At 70.2% G+C, this 16,053-nt stretch overlaps 2 protein-coding genes across 2 annotated transcripts; one reads left to right on the top strand and one right to left on the bottom strand.

Annotated features, from left to right (window-relative positions):
- The first annotated feature begins 1,492 nt into the window (after positions 1 to 1,492).
- SHISA4 (shisa family member 4) lies at positions 1,493 to 5,070 on the top strand. Its single transcript, XM_059830999.1, is given in 5 exon segments — positions 1,493 to 1,788; positions 4,311 to 4,444; positions 4,760 to 4,795; positions 4,798 to 4,932; positions 5,024 to 5,070. Coding segments are annotated over 5 exon segments (648 nt in total).
- Positions 5,071 to 6,169: 1,099 nt separating this feature from the next.
- LOC132319688 (uncharacterized) lies at positions 6,170 to 11,441 on the bottom strand. Its single transcript, XM_059830998.1, is given in 4 exon segments — positions 6,170 to 6,609; positions 6,612 to 6,766; positions 8,812 to 9,106; positions 11,130 to 11,441. Coding segments are annotated over 4 exon segments (1,155 nt in total). The 3' UTR covers positions 6,170 to 6,216.
- Positions 11,442 to 16,053: the final 4,612 nt, after the last annotated feature.

Below are 16,053 nucleotides of genomic sequence, written 5' to 3'. Positions count from 1 at the left end.
TGGAGCGGGGTCCGCAGGGATGTGGGGCAGGATGGAGCGGTGTCTGGGGAGGTGTGGGTCAGGATGGAGCAGGATCCATGGGGATGTGGGGGGCAGGATGGAGCGGTGTCTGGGGAGGTGTGGGTCAGGATGGAGCAGGATCCAGGGGATGTGGGGGGCAGGATGGAGCGGGTCTGGGGAGGTGTGGGTCAGGATGGAGCAGGATCCATGGGGATGTGGGGGGCAGGATGGAGCAGGGTCTGGGGAGATGTGGGGCAGGATGGAGCAGGATCCAGGGGGATGTGGGTCAGGATGGAGCAGGATCCATGGGGATGTGGGGGGCAGGATGGAGCGGTGTCTGGGGAGGTGTGGGTCAGGATGGAGCAGGATCCATGGGGATGTGGGGGGCAGGATGGAGCAGGGTCTGGGGAGGTGTGGGTCAGGATGGAGCAGGATCCAGGGGGATGTGGGGCAGGATGGAGCAGGATCCAGGGGATGTGGGGGGGCAGGATGGAGCGGGGTCTGGGGAGATGTGGGGCAGGATGGAGCAGGATCCAGGGGGATGTGGGTCAGGATGGAGCAGGATCCATGGGGATGTGGGGGCAGGATGGAGCGGTGTCTGGGGAGGTGTGGGGCAGGATGGAGCAGGATCCAGGGGGATGTGGGGGGCAGGATGGAGCGGTGTCTGGGGAGGTGTGGGTCAGGATGGAGCAGGATCCAGGGGGATGTGGGGCAGGATGGAGCAGGATCCAGGGGGATGTGGGGGGCAGGATGGAGCGGTGTCTGGGGAGGTGTGGGGCAGGATGGAGCAGGATCCAGGGGGATGTGGGGGGCAGGATGGAGCGGGGTCCTGGGGAGGTGTGGGTCAGGATGGAGCAGGATCCAGGGGGATGTGGGGGGCAGGATGGAGCAGGGTCTGGGAGGTGTGGGTCAGGATGGAGCAGGATCCAGGGGGATGTGGGTCAGGATGGAGCAGGATCCAGGGGGATGTGGGGGACAGAATGGAGCGGTGTCTGGGGAGGTGTGGGGCAGGATGGAGCAGGATCCAGGGGGATGTGGGGGGCAGGATGGAGCAGGATCCAGGGGGATGTGGGGGGCAGGATGGAGCAGGATCCATGGGGATGTGGGGGGCAGGATGGAGCGGTGTCTGGGGAGATGTGGGTCAGGATGGAGCAGGATCCAGGGGATGTGGGGGACAGAATGGAGCGGGGTCTGGGGAGATGTGGGTCAGGATGGAGCAGGATCCAGGGGGATGTGGGGCAGGATGGAGCAGGGGGACAGGGGGATGTGGGGCACAGAATGGAGCGGGGTCTGGGGAGGTATGGAGCAGGGACAGGGGGATGTGGGGCAGGATGGAGCAGGGGACAGGGGGATATGGGGCATGATGGAGTGATGTCTGGGGAGATGTGGGGCAGGATGGAGCAGAATCCAGGGGGATATGGGGCATGATGGAGTGATGTCTGGGGAGATGTGGGGCAGGATGGGGCAGGGGGACAGGGGGATGTGGGGCAGGATGGAGCAGGGCACAGGGAGACAGCCTGACAGGGGAGGCCGTGGCCGATGCCGGTGTCCCGGGGGTGGCGGGTGGGCGGCACTGGGGCTGCCCCGAGGCCCCGGTGACGGGCGGCTCTCCCCAGTGCGGGGGGCGAGGACTGCCTTGTGGTACGTGGACAGGAACGGCTCCTGGCACCCCGGCTTCGACTGCGACTTCCTCACCTTCTGCTGCGGCACGTGCCACCAGCGGTACTGCTGCCGCGACCCCCTGCGCCTGCTCACCGAGCGCCAGCAGCGCCACTGCCTCGCCTTCAGGTGCCGGGTGCTGGGGGCGGGTGCTGAGCCTCAGCCATGGGTGCTGGGGGCTTGCCTTTGGGTGCTGGGTCATGGGGATTAGATGTTGGCTGCTGGCATTGGGTGCTGGGGTACTGGGTGCTGGGCACCAAGCAGTGGTGCCGGGCGCTGGGTGCTGGTGCTGGGCGCTGGGTGCTGATGCTGGGTGCTGGGCACTGGGTGCTGGGCAGGGGCACTGGATGCTTCTCACTGGTGCTGGGTGCTGGGCAGTGGTGCTGGGTGCTGGGCACTGGGTGCTGGGCACTGGGCGCTGATTCTGGGTGCTGGGCACTGGGTGCTGGGCAGGGGCACTGGATGCTTCTCACTGGTACTTGGGTGCTGGGCAGTGGTGCTGGGTGCTGGGCACTGGGTGCTGGCCAGTGGTACTGGGTGCTTCTCACTGGTGCTGGGTGCTGGGCACTGGGTGCTGGGCAGGGGCACTGGATGCTTCTCTCTGGTACTGGGTGCTGGGCAGGGGTGCTGGGTGCTGGGCACTGGGTGCTGGCCAGTGGTACTGGGTGCTTCTCACTGGTGCTGGGTGCTGGGCACTGGGTGCTGGGCAGGGGCACTGGATGCTTCTCACTGGTACTGGGTGCTGGGCAGGGTGCTGGGGTGCTGGGCACTGGGTGCTGGCCAGTGGTACTGGGTGCTTCTCACTGGTGCTGGGTGCTGGGCACTGGGTGCTGGGCAGGGGCACTGGATGCTTCTCTCTGGTACTGGGTGCTGGGCAGGGGTGCTGGGTGCTGGGCACTGGGTGCTGGCCAGTGGTACTGGTGCTTCTCACTGGTACTGGGTGCTGGACACTGGGTGCTGGGCACTGGGTGCTGATTCTGGGTGCTGGCCAGTGGTTCTGGGTGCTGGGGCACTGGGTGCTGGGCAGGGGCACTGGATGCTTCTCACTGGTACTGGGTGCTGGGCACTGGGTGCTGGGCGGGGGCACTGGATGCTTCTCACTGGTACTGGGTGCTGGGCAGTGGTGCTGGGTGCTGGGTGGTACTGGGTGCTGGGCAGTGGTGCTGGGTGCTGGGCACTGGGTGCTGGGCACTGGGCGCTGATTCTGGGTGCTGGGCACTGGGTGCTGGGCAGGGGCACTGGATGCTTCTCACTGGTACTGGGTGCTGGGCAGGGGTGCTGGGTGCTGGGCACTGGGTGCTGGCCAGTGGTACTGGGTGCTTCTCACTGGTGCTGGGTGCTGGGCACTGGGTGCTGGGCAGGGGCACTGGATGCTTCTCTCTGGTACTGGGTGCTGGGCAGGGGTGCTGGGTGCTGGGCACTGGGTGCTGGCCAGTGGTACTGGGTGCTTCTCACTGGTGCTGGGTGCTGGGCACTGGGTGCTGGGCAGGGCACTGGATGCTTCTCACTGGTACTGGGTGCTGGGCAGGGTGCTGGGTGCTGGGCACTGGGTGCTGGCCAGTGGTACTGGTGCTTCTCACTGGTGCTGGGTGCTGGGCACTGGGTGCTGGGCAGGGGCACTGGATGCTTCTCTCTGGTACTGGTGCTGGGCAGGGGTGCTGGGTGCTGGGCACTGGGTGCTGGCCAGTGGTACTGGGTGCTTCTCACTGGTACTGGGTGCTGGACATTGGGTGCTGGGGCACTGGGTGCTGGGCAGGGGCACTGGATGCTTCTCTCTGGTACTGGGTGCTGGGCAGGGGTGCTGGGTGCTGGGCACTGGGTGCTGGCCAGTGGTACTGGGTGCTTCTCACTGGTACTGGGTGCTGGACACTGGGTGCTGGGCACTGGGTGCTGATTCTGGGTGCTGGCCAGTGGTTCTGGTGCTGGGGCACTGGGTGCTGGGCGGGGGCACTGGATGCTTCTCACTGGTACTGGGTGCTGGGCACTGGGTGCTGGGCGGGGGCACTGGATGCTTCTCACTGGTACTGGGTGCTGGGCACTGGGTGCTGGGCGGGGGCACTGGATGCTTCTCACTGGTACTGGGTGCTGGGCACTGGGTGCTGGGCGGGGCACTGGATGCTTCTCACTGGTACTGGGTGCTGGGCACTGGGTGCTGGGCGGGGGCACTGGACTCTTGTACTGGGTGCTGGGCACTGGGTGCTGGCCAGTGGTACTGGGTGCTTCTCACTTGTACTGGGTGCTGGCACTGCGTGCTGATGCTGGGTGCTGGGCAGTGGTACTGGTGCTGGGCAGTGGTGCTGGGCACTGGTGCTGGGCACTGGGTGCTGATGCTGGTGCTGGGCAGTGGTACTGGGTGCTGGGCAGTGGTGCTGGGCACTGGTGCTGGGCACTGGGCGCTGATTCTGGGTGCCGGGCAGTGGTGCTGGGCGCTGATGCTGGGTGCTGAGCACTGGGTGCTGGGCAGTGGTGCTGGGTGCTGGGCACTGGGTGCTTGTCTGGACATCCCCTCCCTCCGGTCCCCAGGCGGGTGCTCCGAGGGCGCCCCTCGGTGCTGTGGGCACTGGTGTGACTGGGTGGGTGGGGGAGACACCCCGCAGGGTGGGGGGTGCCCCCGGTGCCCCCCTGCCCCACGTCCCCGCGGTGCCCCGCAGCCCCAAGACCATCGCGGGCATCGCCTCGGCCGTGGTGCTCTTCATCGCCATCGTCACCACCATCGTCTGCTGCTTCATGTGCTCCTGCTGCTACTTGTACCAGCGCCGGCAGCACCTCCGCACCCCCCTGCAAGGTGGGGGGTTTGGGGTGCGGGGGGTGCAGGGATGGGGGTGGGATGGGGGGGTGCAGGGGGGGCTATAGGTACAGGGTGGGGGGATTTGGGGGGGCCTGGAGGGGTGCGGGGAGGGATCGGGGTGGGTGGGGGGGGGCACTTGGGTGCAGGGGGGGGATTTGGGGTGCTGGGGGAGGGCACTGGAGTGGGTGCTGCTGAGGCCACCCCGGTGCCCATCGCCGTGCCCCACCCTGAGGGCCACGGGCACCCACGGGCACCGCCGGGCTCCGTCCCCGTGCCGGGGTGCCCGCAGCCCCCACCCCGTCTCTGCCGCAGGCCCGGAGATCCCGCTGTCCGGCTACCCCCCCCGGCCCCCTTCCCCATGGACCCCAAAGCCGGCCCCGTGCCCCCCCAGCCCGGCTTCGCCCCCATGGCCATGTACCCGCCGGCCGGCCCCGCCGCCCAGTACCCGCTGTACCCCTCGGGGCCCCCCGTCTACAACCCCACAGGTGAGCACCGCGACGGGGGGACCCCCCATTCCCCGGGGGGGGGGCACGGTGGCCTCGCGGGGGCTGACACCCCATCCCGCTCCCCCCGCAGCGCCTCCGCCCTACGTCCCGGCACAGCCCAGCTACCCCGGAGCCTGAGCACCCACGGGGACCCCAGCACCCTCCTCCCGCCGCCGGCCAGCGGGGCCCTCGTCCCCCCACCCTGGGGCCAGGAGGGTGCCCCGGCCGTGGCTGGATCGGGCCCTTCCCGGCCGTCCCGGGGGTGACCCCGTGCCGGCAGCACAGGGCGGCTCTTGTCCTGCACCGCACACTGGGCTGGGTGCCTCCGCCCCAGCTCTGGGTGCCAATGGCCTCGTTGCACCCATGGGGGCGGGTGCTGGGGGGTTGGGGGGGGCCCCCCGAGGACCGCGCATCGCCGCACCCCTGCACGTCCGCGTCCGGATTCGGCCCCGGCTCTTCCCCCCTGGGGTTGGCATTAAACCATGTCTTGTGCCCCACACCCCGGTGTCGTCTCGGGGGCTCCGCGCCGAGCGGGGGGCAGAGCCCCGCACCCCCTCCCCAGGGAGCTGTTAAGGGGGGGGCTGCGACTTTCCCCCCCCCCCCCCCTTTCCCCTTCTCCATCCAAAAATTGGGTTGGGATGGATAATTCCCACCAAACCAGTCGCCGGGATGAGCCAGCCCCGGAGCGCCGCTGCCCACCCAGCCCCACTGCTCAAAACTGGGGTGGGACCCCCCCCTCCAGCGGCGCTTTGGGGCAGAAAGCGGCAAATTCAACCCCGGTGGGGGGGACAGCTGTGGCTGTGAGCCCAATTCCTCCATCCGTCCCCCCCATCCCGAATCGCCGGGACCCGTCTCCCTTTGCAGCCGGCGGCGAGGAGCGTGGTTCACCCCGGCAATTTTGGACGGCTGCTCCTGGGGTGATTCATCCCCCCACCCCGCAGCGTTGCCGGGAGAGGGGGTGCTCAGCCACCGGCTAAATTTGGGACCACCGAGGCCATCGCTGCCGGCGGCGGGGGGAAAAGCCACGCAGAACCCCCCTGGGTGCAAACCGCTGCCCCGTCTCCCAGGGACCCGCGGGTGCCAGCGTCCCATCGTCCCCAAAAACCCCGCGACGAGCCCGGGGAGGGGAGAGCTGGGGGGGGCAGCTCTGAGTTTTATTTAAGTGGGATGGAGAGGGGGAAAAAAAAATAATAAAAATAATAAAAGAAGCAAACCGGGCGCTGGTGGGGGGGGGGAAACCGTCCCCACCGGACACGGGCACACACAGCCAGCTGCGTGGGGGGCTCAGGGTTTGGGGACCGCCTGCTCCCGGAGGTAGAGGTCACGGATTTCGGCCAGGCTGCGGCTGAGGCCGCCCAACGCCTGGGCGATGACACGCAGGACGGAGGTGGTCTCCCGCCGGCTCTCGGCGTATTCCCGGCGGAAAGCTCGCATCTCCTGCACCAGCCGTTCGTTAGACTGCACGATGCGTTTTTCGGCCGGGGTGAGTTGGGTGCAGTCGGGTGCCCCATCCGACAGCCCCGTCGTCCCGGCGGGTCCCGGTTCGCCCGCGCCGCAGTTATTGAGATGCTCGGCCTCTTGCTCGAAGAGGATGCTTGGGAAATCGGAGCCCAACGGCTCCTGCTGCCCGCCCAGGTCGCCGAGGGAGAGTTCGGGGGGCGTGGGGCGCGGGGGCTCCGGCTCCAGCCCTCGCACAGCTCACCGGGCAGGCGGGTGCCGGCATGGGGTAGCCGGCGCTCGGCGCCGCGGCCGGGGATGCTGTCGGTGGCCGGGCTGTGGAAGGGCTCTGTCTTCACCTCCACCGGCTCCTCCTTCACCGCCTCCTCCTTGACGCCTGCGGAGCAGATGGAGAGCACGGGGCAGCTGGCGGGACCCCCCGTCTCCCCAGCGCCCCACGGACCGAGCGACCCGACCCCCTTCTGCCTCCGCTTCCTCCGTCGCCGTCTCCCTCGTCCCCACCCCTCTACTCCCATGTCCCCCCTCCCGCACCCACCTATACACACGTATCCCCATCGCCCCGTGTCCCTCATTGTGCTTCAGCCCCGTCCCATGTCCCATGTCCCTCTCCCGGCCCCAGCACTCCCATATCCCTGTCCTGAACGTGCTCTCCCCATCTCCCTGCGTGGTCCCAGTACCCCCATGTCCCTGTCCCGGTCCCCATATGTCCCCATCCTGACCCTGGTCCCTCCATGTCCCTGTCCTGGTCCCAGTACCCCCATGTCCCTTGTCCCTGTCCTGGTCCTGCCCATATCACTGTCCCAATCCCACCATGTCCCTGTCCTGTTCCCAGCCCCCTCTTATCCCTGTTCTGGTCCCAGTATCCCCTGTCCCTTGTCCCTGTCCTAATCCCAGTCACCCATGTCCCTGACCTGATCCTGGTATCCTCCTGTCCCAATCCCACTGCTGCTGCCCCTTGTCCCCATCCTGGTCCATGACCCTCCATGTCCCTGTCCGGATCCACCCACACCCCTGTCCTGATCCTGGTCCCCCCCATGCCCCTGTCCCAGTGCCCCCGTCCCTGGCCTGGTCTCAGTCCCCTCCTGTTGCTGTCCTGGTGCCAGTCCTTTGTCCTGGCCCAGGTCCCCCCACGTCCCTGACCTGGTCTTGGTGCTCCTGGCCGTGTCCTGGTCCCTTGCCACATTGCCCTGTCCCTTGCCCCTGTCCCTGATCCAGCCCCTCATGTTCCCAGCCGGATCCTGAATCCGCCTGTCCAGGTCCCAGGACCCCTGTTGCTGTCCCTGTGTCCTATGTCCCTGTCCTGGTCCCTCCACATCCCTGTCCCCCATGCCCCTGTGCTGGTTCCCCCCACATCCTGGTCCTTGTCCCCTGTGTCCCTGCCCCTGTCTCAGTCCCTCCACGCGCCTGTCCTTGTCCTCGTGCCCCCATGTCCCTGTCCCGCACATCCCTGTTCCAGTCCTCCGTGTTCCTGCCTTGGTCCCCTCTATCCATGTCCTGGTCCCCCATGTCCTGGTCCCAGTGTCCCTGTCCTGGTCCTGGTCTCCAGTGTCCCTGTCCCAGTCCCTCCACACACCCATGTCCCTGTCCCAGTCCTCCTTATCCCCGTCCCGGTCCCCCATGTCCTGGTCCCAGTGCCCCTGACACGGTCCTGGTCCCCCTGCGTCCTGGTCCCACTGCCTCCGTGTCCCTGCTCCAGTCCCTCCATGTCCCTGTCCTGGTCCCCCATGTCTGTCTCCTGGTCCCTGGTGCTCCTGCCCCTGTCCCTCTATGCCCCCATCCTGGTCCCAGTGACCCCCTGTCCCTGCCCCAGTCCCCCACGTCCCTGTCCTGGTCACCTGTGTCCTGGTCCCCCCATGTCTTGGTCCTGGTCCCCCGTGTTCCTGTCCCGTCCCTCCACACACCCGTCCTGGTCCCAGTGACCCCCTGTCCCTGCCCCAGTCCCCCACATCCCTGTCCTGGTCACCTGTGTCCCAGTCCCCCCACATCCTGGTCCTGGTCCCCCGTGTCCCTGCCCCGTCCCTCCACGCACCCGTCCTGGTCCCAGTGACCCCCTGCCCCTGTCCCCCGTGTCTCTGTCCTGGTCCTCCGTGTCCGTGTCCCAGCCCTTCCACACACCCGTCCTGTTCCCCCATGTCTGCATCCTGGTCCCCCCACATCCCAGTCCTGGTCTCCTGTGTCCCTGTCCCAGTTCTCCATGTCCCCGTCCCGGTCCCCCATGTCTGCGCCCCTGACACAGCCCTGGTCCCCCGTGTCCCTGCCCCAGTCCCCCACATCCGTCTCCCAGTCCCCTGTGTCTGTGTCCCGGCCCTCCCGGCACCTATCCTGGTCCCCCTTGCCCATGTCCCGGCCCTCCGTGTCCATGTCCCGGTTCCCCGTGTCCCTATCCTGGTCCCCCCCGGCACCTGTCCCAGTCCCCCATGCCCATGTTCTGGTCCCCCATGTCCGTGTCCCGGCCCTCCTGGCACCTGTCCTGGTCCCCCGTGTCCATGTCCCGGTCCCCTGTGTCCGTGTCCCAGTCTCCTGTGTCCTTGTCCTGGTCCCCCGTGTCTGTGTCCCGGCCCCCCTGGCACCTGTCCCGGTCCCCTGCATCTCTGTCCCAGTCCCCCGTGTCCCTGCCCTGGTCCCCCCGGCACCTGTCCTGGCCCCCCGCGTCCCTGTCCCGGTCCTCCATGCCTGTGTCCGTGTCCCAGTCCTCCCTGGCACCTGTTCTGGTCCCCTGTGTCCCTGTCCCAGTCCCCCTTGTCCATGTCCCAGTCCCCTGCATCCCCTTCCCAGCCCCCCTGGCACCTGTCCCGGTCCCCTGTGTCCTGTCCTGGCCCTCCGTGTCCCTGTCCCGGTCCCCTGTGTCCCTGTCCCGGTCCCCTGCGCCCGTGTCCTGGCCCCCCCCGGCACCTGTCCCGGTCCCCCGTGTCCGTGTCCTGGCCCCTGTGTCCCTGTCCTGGTCCCCCCCTGCATCCCTGTCCCAGTCCCCCGTGTCTATGTCCCGGTCCCCTGTGCCCGTGTCCCGGTCCCCCTGGGATGTGTCCCGGTCCCTCACATCCGCATCCCAGACCCCCCGGCCCCTGTTCTGGTCCCCCGTGTCCCTGTCCCTGTCCCAGTCCTCCCCGGCACCTGTCCTGGTCCCCCATGTCCATGTCCCGGTCCCCCTGGGATGTGTCCCTGTCCCTCACGTCCGTGTCCCAGACCCCCCAGCACCCGTCCCGGTCCCCTGTGTCCGTGTCCTGGTCCCCTGTGTCCCTGCCCCAGTCCCCCCTGGCCCCTGTCCCAGTCCCCCGTGTCCCTGTCCCGGTCCCCTGTGTCTGTGTCCCGGTCCCCCGTGTCCCTGCCCCTGTCCCAGTCCCCCCTGGCCCCCGTCCTGGTCCCCCGTGTCTGTGTCCCAGTCCCCCCCGGCCCCTGTCTCGGTCTCCCGTGTCCCTGTCCTGGTCCCCCGTGCCCGTGTCCCAGACCTGCTGGCCCCCAGTCCCTGTCCCGGTCCCCTGTGCCCGTGTCCGTGTCCCAGTCCCCCCCGGCCCCTGTCCCGGTCCCCCATGCCCGTGTCCCGGTCCCCCCGGGACGTGTCCCTGTCCCTCACGTCCGTGTCCCAGACCCCCCAGCACCTGTCCCGGTCCCCCGTGTCCCTGTCCTGGTCCCCTGTGTCCCTGTCCCGGTCCCTCACATCTGTGTCCCTGACCCCCCGGCCCCTGTCCTGGTCCCCTGTGTCTGTGTCCCGGTCCCCCGTGTCCCTGTCCCTGCCCCAGTCCCCCCTGGTCCCTGTCCCGGTCCCCTGTGCCCGTGTCTGTGTCCCAGTCCCTCCTGGCCCCTGTCCCGGTCCCCCGTGTCCCTGTCCTGGTCCCTCACGTCTGTGTCCCAGACCCCCCGTCCCCCGTCCCAGTCCCCTGTGTCTGTGTCCCGGTCCCCCGTGTCCCTGTCCCGGTCCCCCCTGGCCCCTGTCCCAGTCCCCCCCGTGTCCCTGTCCCGGTCCCCCGTGTCCCTGTCCCAGTCCCCCCCGTGTCCCTGTCCCGGTCCCCTGTGTCCCTGTCCCGGTCTCCCCCGTGTCCCTGTCCCGGTCCCCCGTGTCCCTGTCCCAGTCCCTCCCGTGTCCCTGTCCCTGTCCCAGTCCCCCCCGTGTCCCTGTCCCGGTCCCCCGTGTCCCTGTCCTGGTCCCCTGTGCCCCTGTCCCTGTCCCGGTCCCCCCCGTGCCCCTGTCCCTGTCCCAGTCCCCCGTGTCCCTGTCCCGGTCCCCCGTGTCCCTGTCCCAGTCCCCCCCGTGTCCCTGTCCCAGTCCCCCCCGTCCCCCGTCCCGGTCCCCCGTGTCCCTGTCCCGGTCCCCCGTGTCCCTGTCCCTGTCCCAGTCCCCCCCGTGTCCCGTCCCGGTCCCCTGTGTCCCTGTCCCGGTCCCTCCCGTGCCCCTGTCCCTGTCCCAGTCCCCCCCGTCCCCCGTCCCGGTCCCCCGTGTCCCCGTCCCGGTCCCCCGTGCCCCTGTCCCGGTCCCAGTCCCCCCCGTGCCCCCCCCCCCGGCCCCCCCCCGGCCCCGCGCACCCACCGTGCGGCGCCACCACCTCGACGCTGCGGAGCGGAGGGTCGATACCGGCGGCGCCGCGCGCTCCCCAAGCGCCGGCGGGTCCGGGGCCGAGCTCCGGCGGGCCCGGCCCGCTCCCGCTCCCGCTCCCGCTCCCGCTGCCGCTCCCGCTCCCGCTCCCGCTCCCGCTGCCGCTCCCGCTGCCGCTGCCGCTCCCGCTGCCGCCGCCGGGCCGGGCGGCGGGCCGGGCGGCGGGTCCCTGCCTCTCCTGCCGGTGCCGGGTGATCTTGTCGCCGGCCCGGCGGCGCAGCCCCCGCCAGCGGTTCTTCACTTCGCCGATGTCGCGCTGGTTGCGACCGGCGGCGTTGATCTTGTTGGTGATGCGCCACCAGATCTTCTGCTTCTCGTAGGCGTTGACGGTGCTGGCGGCGGCGCCGAAGAGCAGCTGCTCGTACTTGAGCACTTCGCTCATCAGGATGTCGATCTCCTGCAGCGTGAAGTTCGGCTTCCGCTTCAGCAGCCCCCGCCGCGCCCCGCCGCCGCCCGCCGCCATGCTCGCCGCCGCCGCCGCCGCCGCCTCCTCCTCCTCCTCCTCCTCCTCATGGCGCCGCCCCGCCGCCCATCGCCCCGCCGCCGCGCCTCCTGGCCCGCGCCGTCTAGCCCCGACACCGAGCGCCCCGCCGCAGGGAGCGCAGCGGGACCGGCGGTACCCGCCCCCCCCCCCGACGGCCGGTGCCGGTGCCGGTGCCGGGGAGGGACCGCGCCCCCTGCCGGCGGCCGCCGCCGCCCCGCTCGTTCAAACGCCCCCTGCCGGCCGCCGCTGGGCGCAGCCGCTCCGCTACGGCGCCGGTACCGCCCCCCCCCCCCCCCCCCCCCCCGCCCGGAGCCGCCGTCCCGGTTCGCCACGGCGCCCCCTGCCGGGCGCCGCCGGGCGCTGCCGCCCGCCCCCCTCGCCGCCCCCGTTCGCTCCGGTAGCGCGACCCCTGGCGGCCGCCGGCGGTCAGGCCCCGGGGACGGGCGGGTGTCCGGGCCGCGCTGATGGCGCGCGCTCTGGTCCGGGGGGGGGGTGTCCCAGCGGCCCCGGTGGGGGGGACCGGGTTCGGGGCGATCCGGGGGTCCCCGGTTTGGGGCGTCCCGGCAGCCCCGCGGCGGGGGGGGTCGGGGTGTCTGGGTGGGCCGGGGCGACCGCTTTGGGGTGGCCAGTGTGGGGTGGGCACAGGGTGGCCAGTGTGGGGTGGGCACAGGGTGCCCAGTTTAGGGTGGCCAGTGTGGGGTGGCCCCAGGGTGCCCAGTTTAGGGTGGCCAGTGTGGGGTGTCCCCAGGGTGCCCAGTTTGGGGTGGCCCCAGTGTGCCCAAATCAGGGTGGCCAGTGTGGGGCGGCCCCAGGGTGCCCAGTTCAGGGTGGGCACAGGGTGGCCAGTGTGGGGCAGCCCCAGGGTGCCCAGTTTAGGGCGGCCAGTGTGGGGTGTCCCCAGGGTGCCCAGTTCAGGGTGGCCAGTGTGGGGCAGCCCCAGGGTGCCCAGTTCAGGGTGGGCACAGGGTGGCCAGTGTGGGGTGGCCCCAGGGTGCCCAGTTTGGGGTGGCCAGTGTGGGGTGGCCCCAGTGTGCCCAGTTTAGGGTGGCCAGTGTGGGGCGGCCCCAGGGTGCCCAGTTCAGGGTGGCCAGTGTGGGGCAGCCCCAGGGTGCCCAGTTCAGGGTGGGCACAGGGTGGCCAGTGTGGGGCAGCCCCAGTGTGCCCAGTTTAGGGTGGCCAGTGTGGGGTGTCCCCAGGGTGCCCAGTTCACGGTGGCCAGTGTGGGGCAGCCCCAGGGTGCCCAGTTCAGGGTGGGCACAGGGTGGCCAGTGTGGGGTGGCCCCAGCATGCCCAGTTTGGGGTGGCCAGTGTGGGGTGGCCCCAGTGTGCCCAGTTTAGGGTGGCCAGTGTGGGGCGGCCCCAGGGTGCCCAGTTCAGGGTGGCCAGTGTGGGGCGGCCCCAGGGTGCCCACTTTGGGGTGGCCCCAGGGTGCCCAGTTCAGGGTGGGCACAGGGTGGCCAGTGTGGGGTGGCCCCAGTGTGTCCAGTTCAGGGTGGCCAGTGTGGGGCAGCCCCAGGGTGCCCAGTTCAGGGTGGGCACAGGGTGGCCAGTGTGGGGCGGCCCCAGGGTGCCCAGTTTGGGGTGGCCAGTGTGGGGTGGCCCCAGTGTGCCCAGTTTAGGGTGGCCAGTGTGGGGCGGCCCCAGGGTGCCCACTTTGGGGTGGCCCCAGGGTGCCCAGTTCAGGGTGGGCACAGGGTGGCCAGTGTGGGGCAGCCCCAGCATGCCCAGTTTAGGGTGGCCAGTGTAGGGTGGCCCCAGGGTGCCCAGTTTGGGGTGGCCCCAGTATGGGGCAGCCCCAGGGTGCCCAGTTTGGGGTGGCCAGTGTGGGGTGGCCCCAGTGTGCCCAGTTTAGGGTGCCCAGTTTGGGGTGGCCCCAGTGTGCCCAAATCAGGGTGGCCAGTGTGGGGCGGCCCCAGGGTGCCCAGTTCAGGGTGGGCACAGGGTGGCCAGTGTGGGGCAGCCCCAGGGTGCCCAATTTAGGGTGGCCAGTGTGGGGTGTCCCCAGGGTGCCCAGTTCAGGGTGGCCAGTGTGGGGCAGCCCCAGGGTGCCCAGTTCAGGGTGGGCACAGGGTGGCCAGTGTGGGGTGGCCCCAGGGTGCCCAGTTTGGGGTGGCCAGTGTGGGGTGGCCCCAGTGTGCCCAGTTTAGGGTGGCCAGTGTGGGGCGGCCCCAGGGTGCCCAGTTCAGGGTGGCCAGTGTGGGGCAGCCCCAGGGTGCCCAGTTCAGGGTGGGCACAGGGTGGCCAGTGTGGGGCAGCCCCAGTGTGCCCAGTTTAGGGTGGCCAGTGTGGGGTGTCCCCAGGGTGCCCAGTTCACGGTGGCCAGTGTGGGGCAGCCCCAGGGTGCCCAGTTCAGGGTGGGCACAGGGTGGCCAGTGTGGGGTGGCCCCAGGGTGCCCAGTTTGGGGTGGCCAGTGTGGGGTGGCCCCAGTGTGCCCAGTTTAGGGTGGCCAGTGTGGGGCGGCCCCAGGGTGCCCAGTTCAGGGTGGCCAGTGTGGGGCGGCCCCAGGGTGCCCACTTTGGGGTGGCCCCAGGGTGCCCAGTTCAGGGTGGGCACAGGGTGGCCAGTGTGGGGTGGCCCCAGTGTGTCCAGTTCAGGGTGGCCAGTGTGGGGCAGCCCCAGGGTGCCCAGTTCAGGGTGGGCACAGGGTGGCCAGTGTGGGGCGGCCCCAGGGTGCCCAGTTTGGGGTGGCCAGTGTGGGGTGGCCCCAGTGTGCCCAGTTTAGGGTGGCCAGTGTGGGGCGGCCCCAGGGTGCCCACTTTGGGGTGGCCCCAGGGTGCCCAGTTCAGGGTGGGCACAGGGTGGCCAGTGTGGGGCAGCCCCAGCATGCCCAGTTTAGGGTGGCCAGTGTAGGGTGGCCCCAGGGTGCCCAGTTTGGGGTGGCCCCAGTATGGGGCAGCCCCAGGGTGCCCAGTTTGGGGTGGCCAGTGTGGGGTGGCCCCAGTGTGCCCAGTTTAGGGTGGCCAGTGTGGGGCGGCCCCAGGGTGCCCAGTTTGGGGTGGCCAGTGTGGGGTGGCCCCAGTGTGCCCAGTTTAGGGTGGCCAGTGTGGGGAGGCCCCAGGGTGCCCAGTTTGGGGTGGCCAGTGTGGGGTGGCCCCAGTGTGCCCAGTTTAGGGTGGCCAGTGTGGGGCGGCCCCAGGGTGCCCACTTTGGGGTGGCCCCAGGGTGCCCAGTTCAGGGTGGCCCCAGGGTGGCCAGTTCAGGGTGGCCCCAGGGTGGCCAGTTTGGGGTGGCCCCAGTGTGGGGTGGCCCCAGGGTGCCCAGTTTAGGGTGCCCAGTGTGGGGTGGCTGCGTGGTTCAGGGTGGCCCCAGCACACCCGGTGCCGGTGGCCCCGCGGTGGGGCCGTGGGTGCCGGGAGAGGGGAGAGCTGCCCCGGGCGGGGGCCTGAGCCCACTCCCGAAGCGCCCCGCAGTGCCGCCCCACCGCTGCTGGGGACGCCGGGGTGCAGAGCCGTCCCCGAGGCGGGGGGAAGCGTTGGGTGAGCTTTATTGCCGATGCGGTGGCCGCAGTGGTACAGATGGCGAAGGAGGCGTCGCGCCGGCGAGGCGCGGGGCGGGTGGGCATCGCGCGGCCCCAAAACCCGCTGTGGGGGCAGGCGGTGGCCCCACGCGGCCCCATGCCCGCGGGGTGTGGGCAGGGCTGCCGGTGGCACAGAACGGGCAGCTGCTGCCACATGCCACCCCCTTGCTCTTGCCGTCCCCCCGCCGGGAGCCCACCCTCCGGGCGAGCCCGGCTCCCCCGGGGGAGGATTTGGTTTCCGCAGGGGGGGCAGGTGGGGCGTCAAGAAGGCGGTGGGTCAAGAAGAGGGGAAAAAGCCCCAAACCCCAAACCTAAATCGGGCTGAAAAGCCCAAATTCAAAACCGCTCCGGGCTGTGGCGTAAAGTGCCTGTGGGCTCCGGCGGTCCCCAGCGCTGCGGGTGTGGACACGGTGCCCCGAGCCCCCTGCTCCGGCCCCCGCCCCACCTCCTGCCCCGTCTCCCCACCGCCTCCGTCCCCGCTCTCTCCCAGCCTCTCCCTTCTCCGACCCCCCCCGATTCCTCCCGATGTCGAGCCCGCACCCCGCGAGCCCACACCCCGCCGCTGTGCCTGCGCCCCGTAACTCTCCCGGCCACCCGGAGACCCCGCGGGGAGGCAAGCTGTGACGACGATCCGGCTGTCCCCCGGCCCTCCGAAAAGCGAGGCTGGGAGGGTGCCTCCGCCCGCGCCGGGCTGGACCACGCTGGGGCCCTGACGGTGAGCCAGGACGGAGGGTGCCGAGCCCCTTCGGCACGCTCCGAGGGGTTCCCGTAAGGACCGGCTCTGCAGACCCCTCCTCTATCCTCAGCATCTCCAGGCGGCCGGAGAGAGCGGGGCACGGTGCTGGCAAAAGAAAGAGCTTGAAGGCTTCACAACCGTAAAAATAATAAATACAACGTCTTCCTCCCGCACTGCATTGAAGGACCGTGCTGGCCCTCCTCGGCCGGCCCTTCCTCCAGTCCCAGAGAGACCGCTGCTCCTCGGCGTCGGTCACCGCAGGATCCCAAAGGGCTTGTCGTGGAAACAGTCACGAGAAAGGCGAGTGTCCTGGGGTCTGCCACGCCGGGCCGCGGGG

The sequence above is a fragment of the Gavia stellata genome, chromosome 30, assembly GCF_030936135.1.
Source record: "Gavia stellata isolate bGavSte3 chromosome 30, bGavSte3.hap2, whole genome shotgun sequence".
Taxonomy (NCBI): domain Eukaryota; kingdom Metazoa; phylum Chordata; class Aves; order Gaviiformes; family Gaviidae; genus Gavia; species Gavia stellata.
Note: the sequence above shows the minus strand (reverse complement) of the source record. Positions and strands in the feature narration are given on the sequence as shown.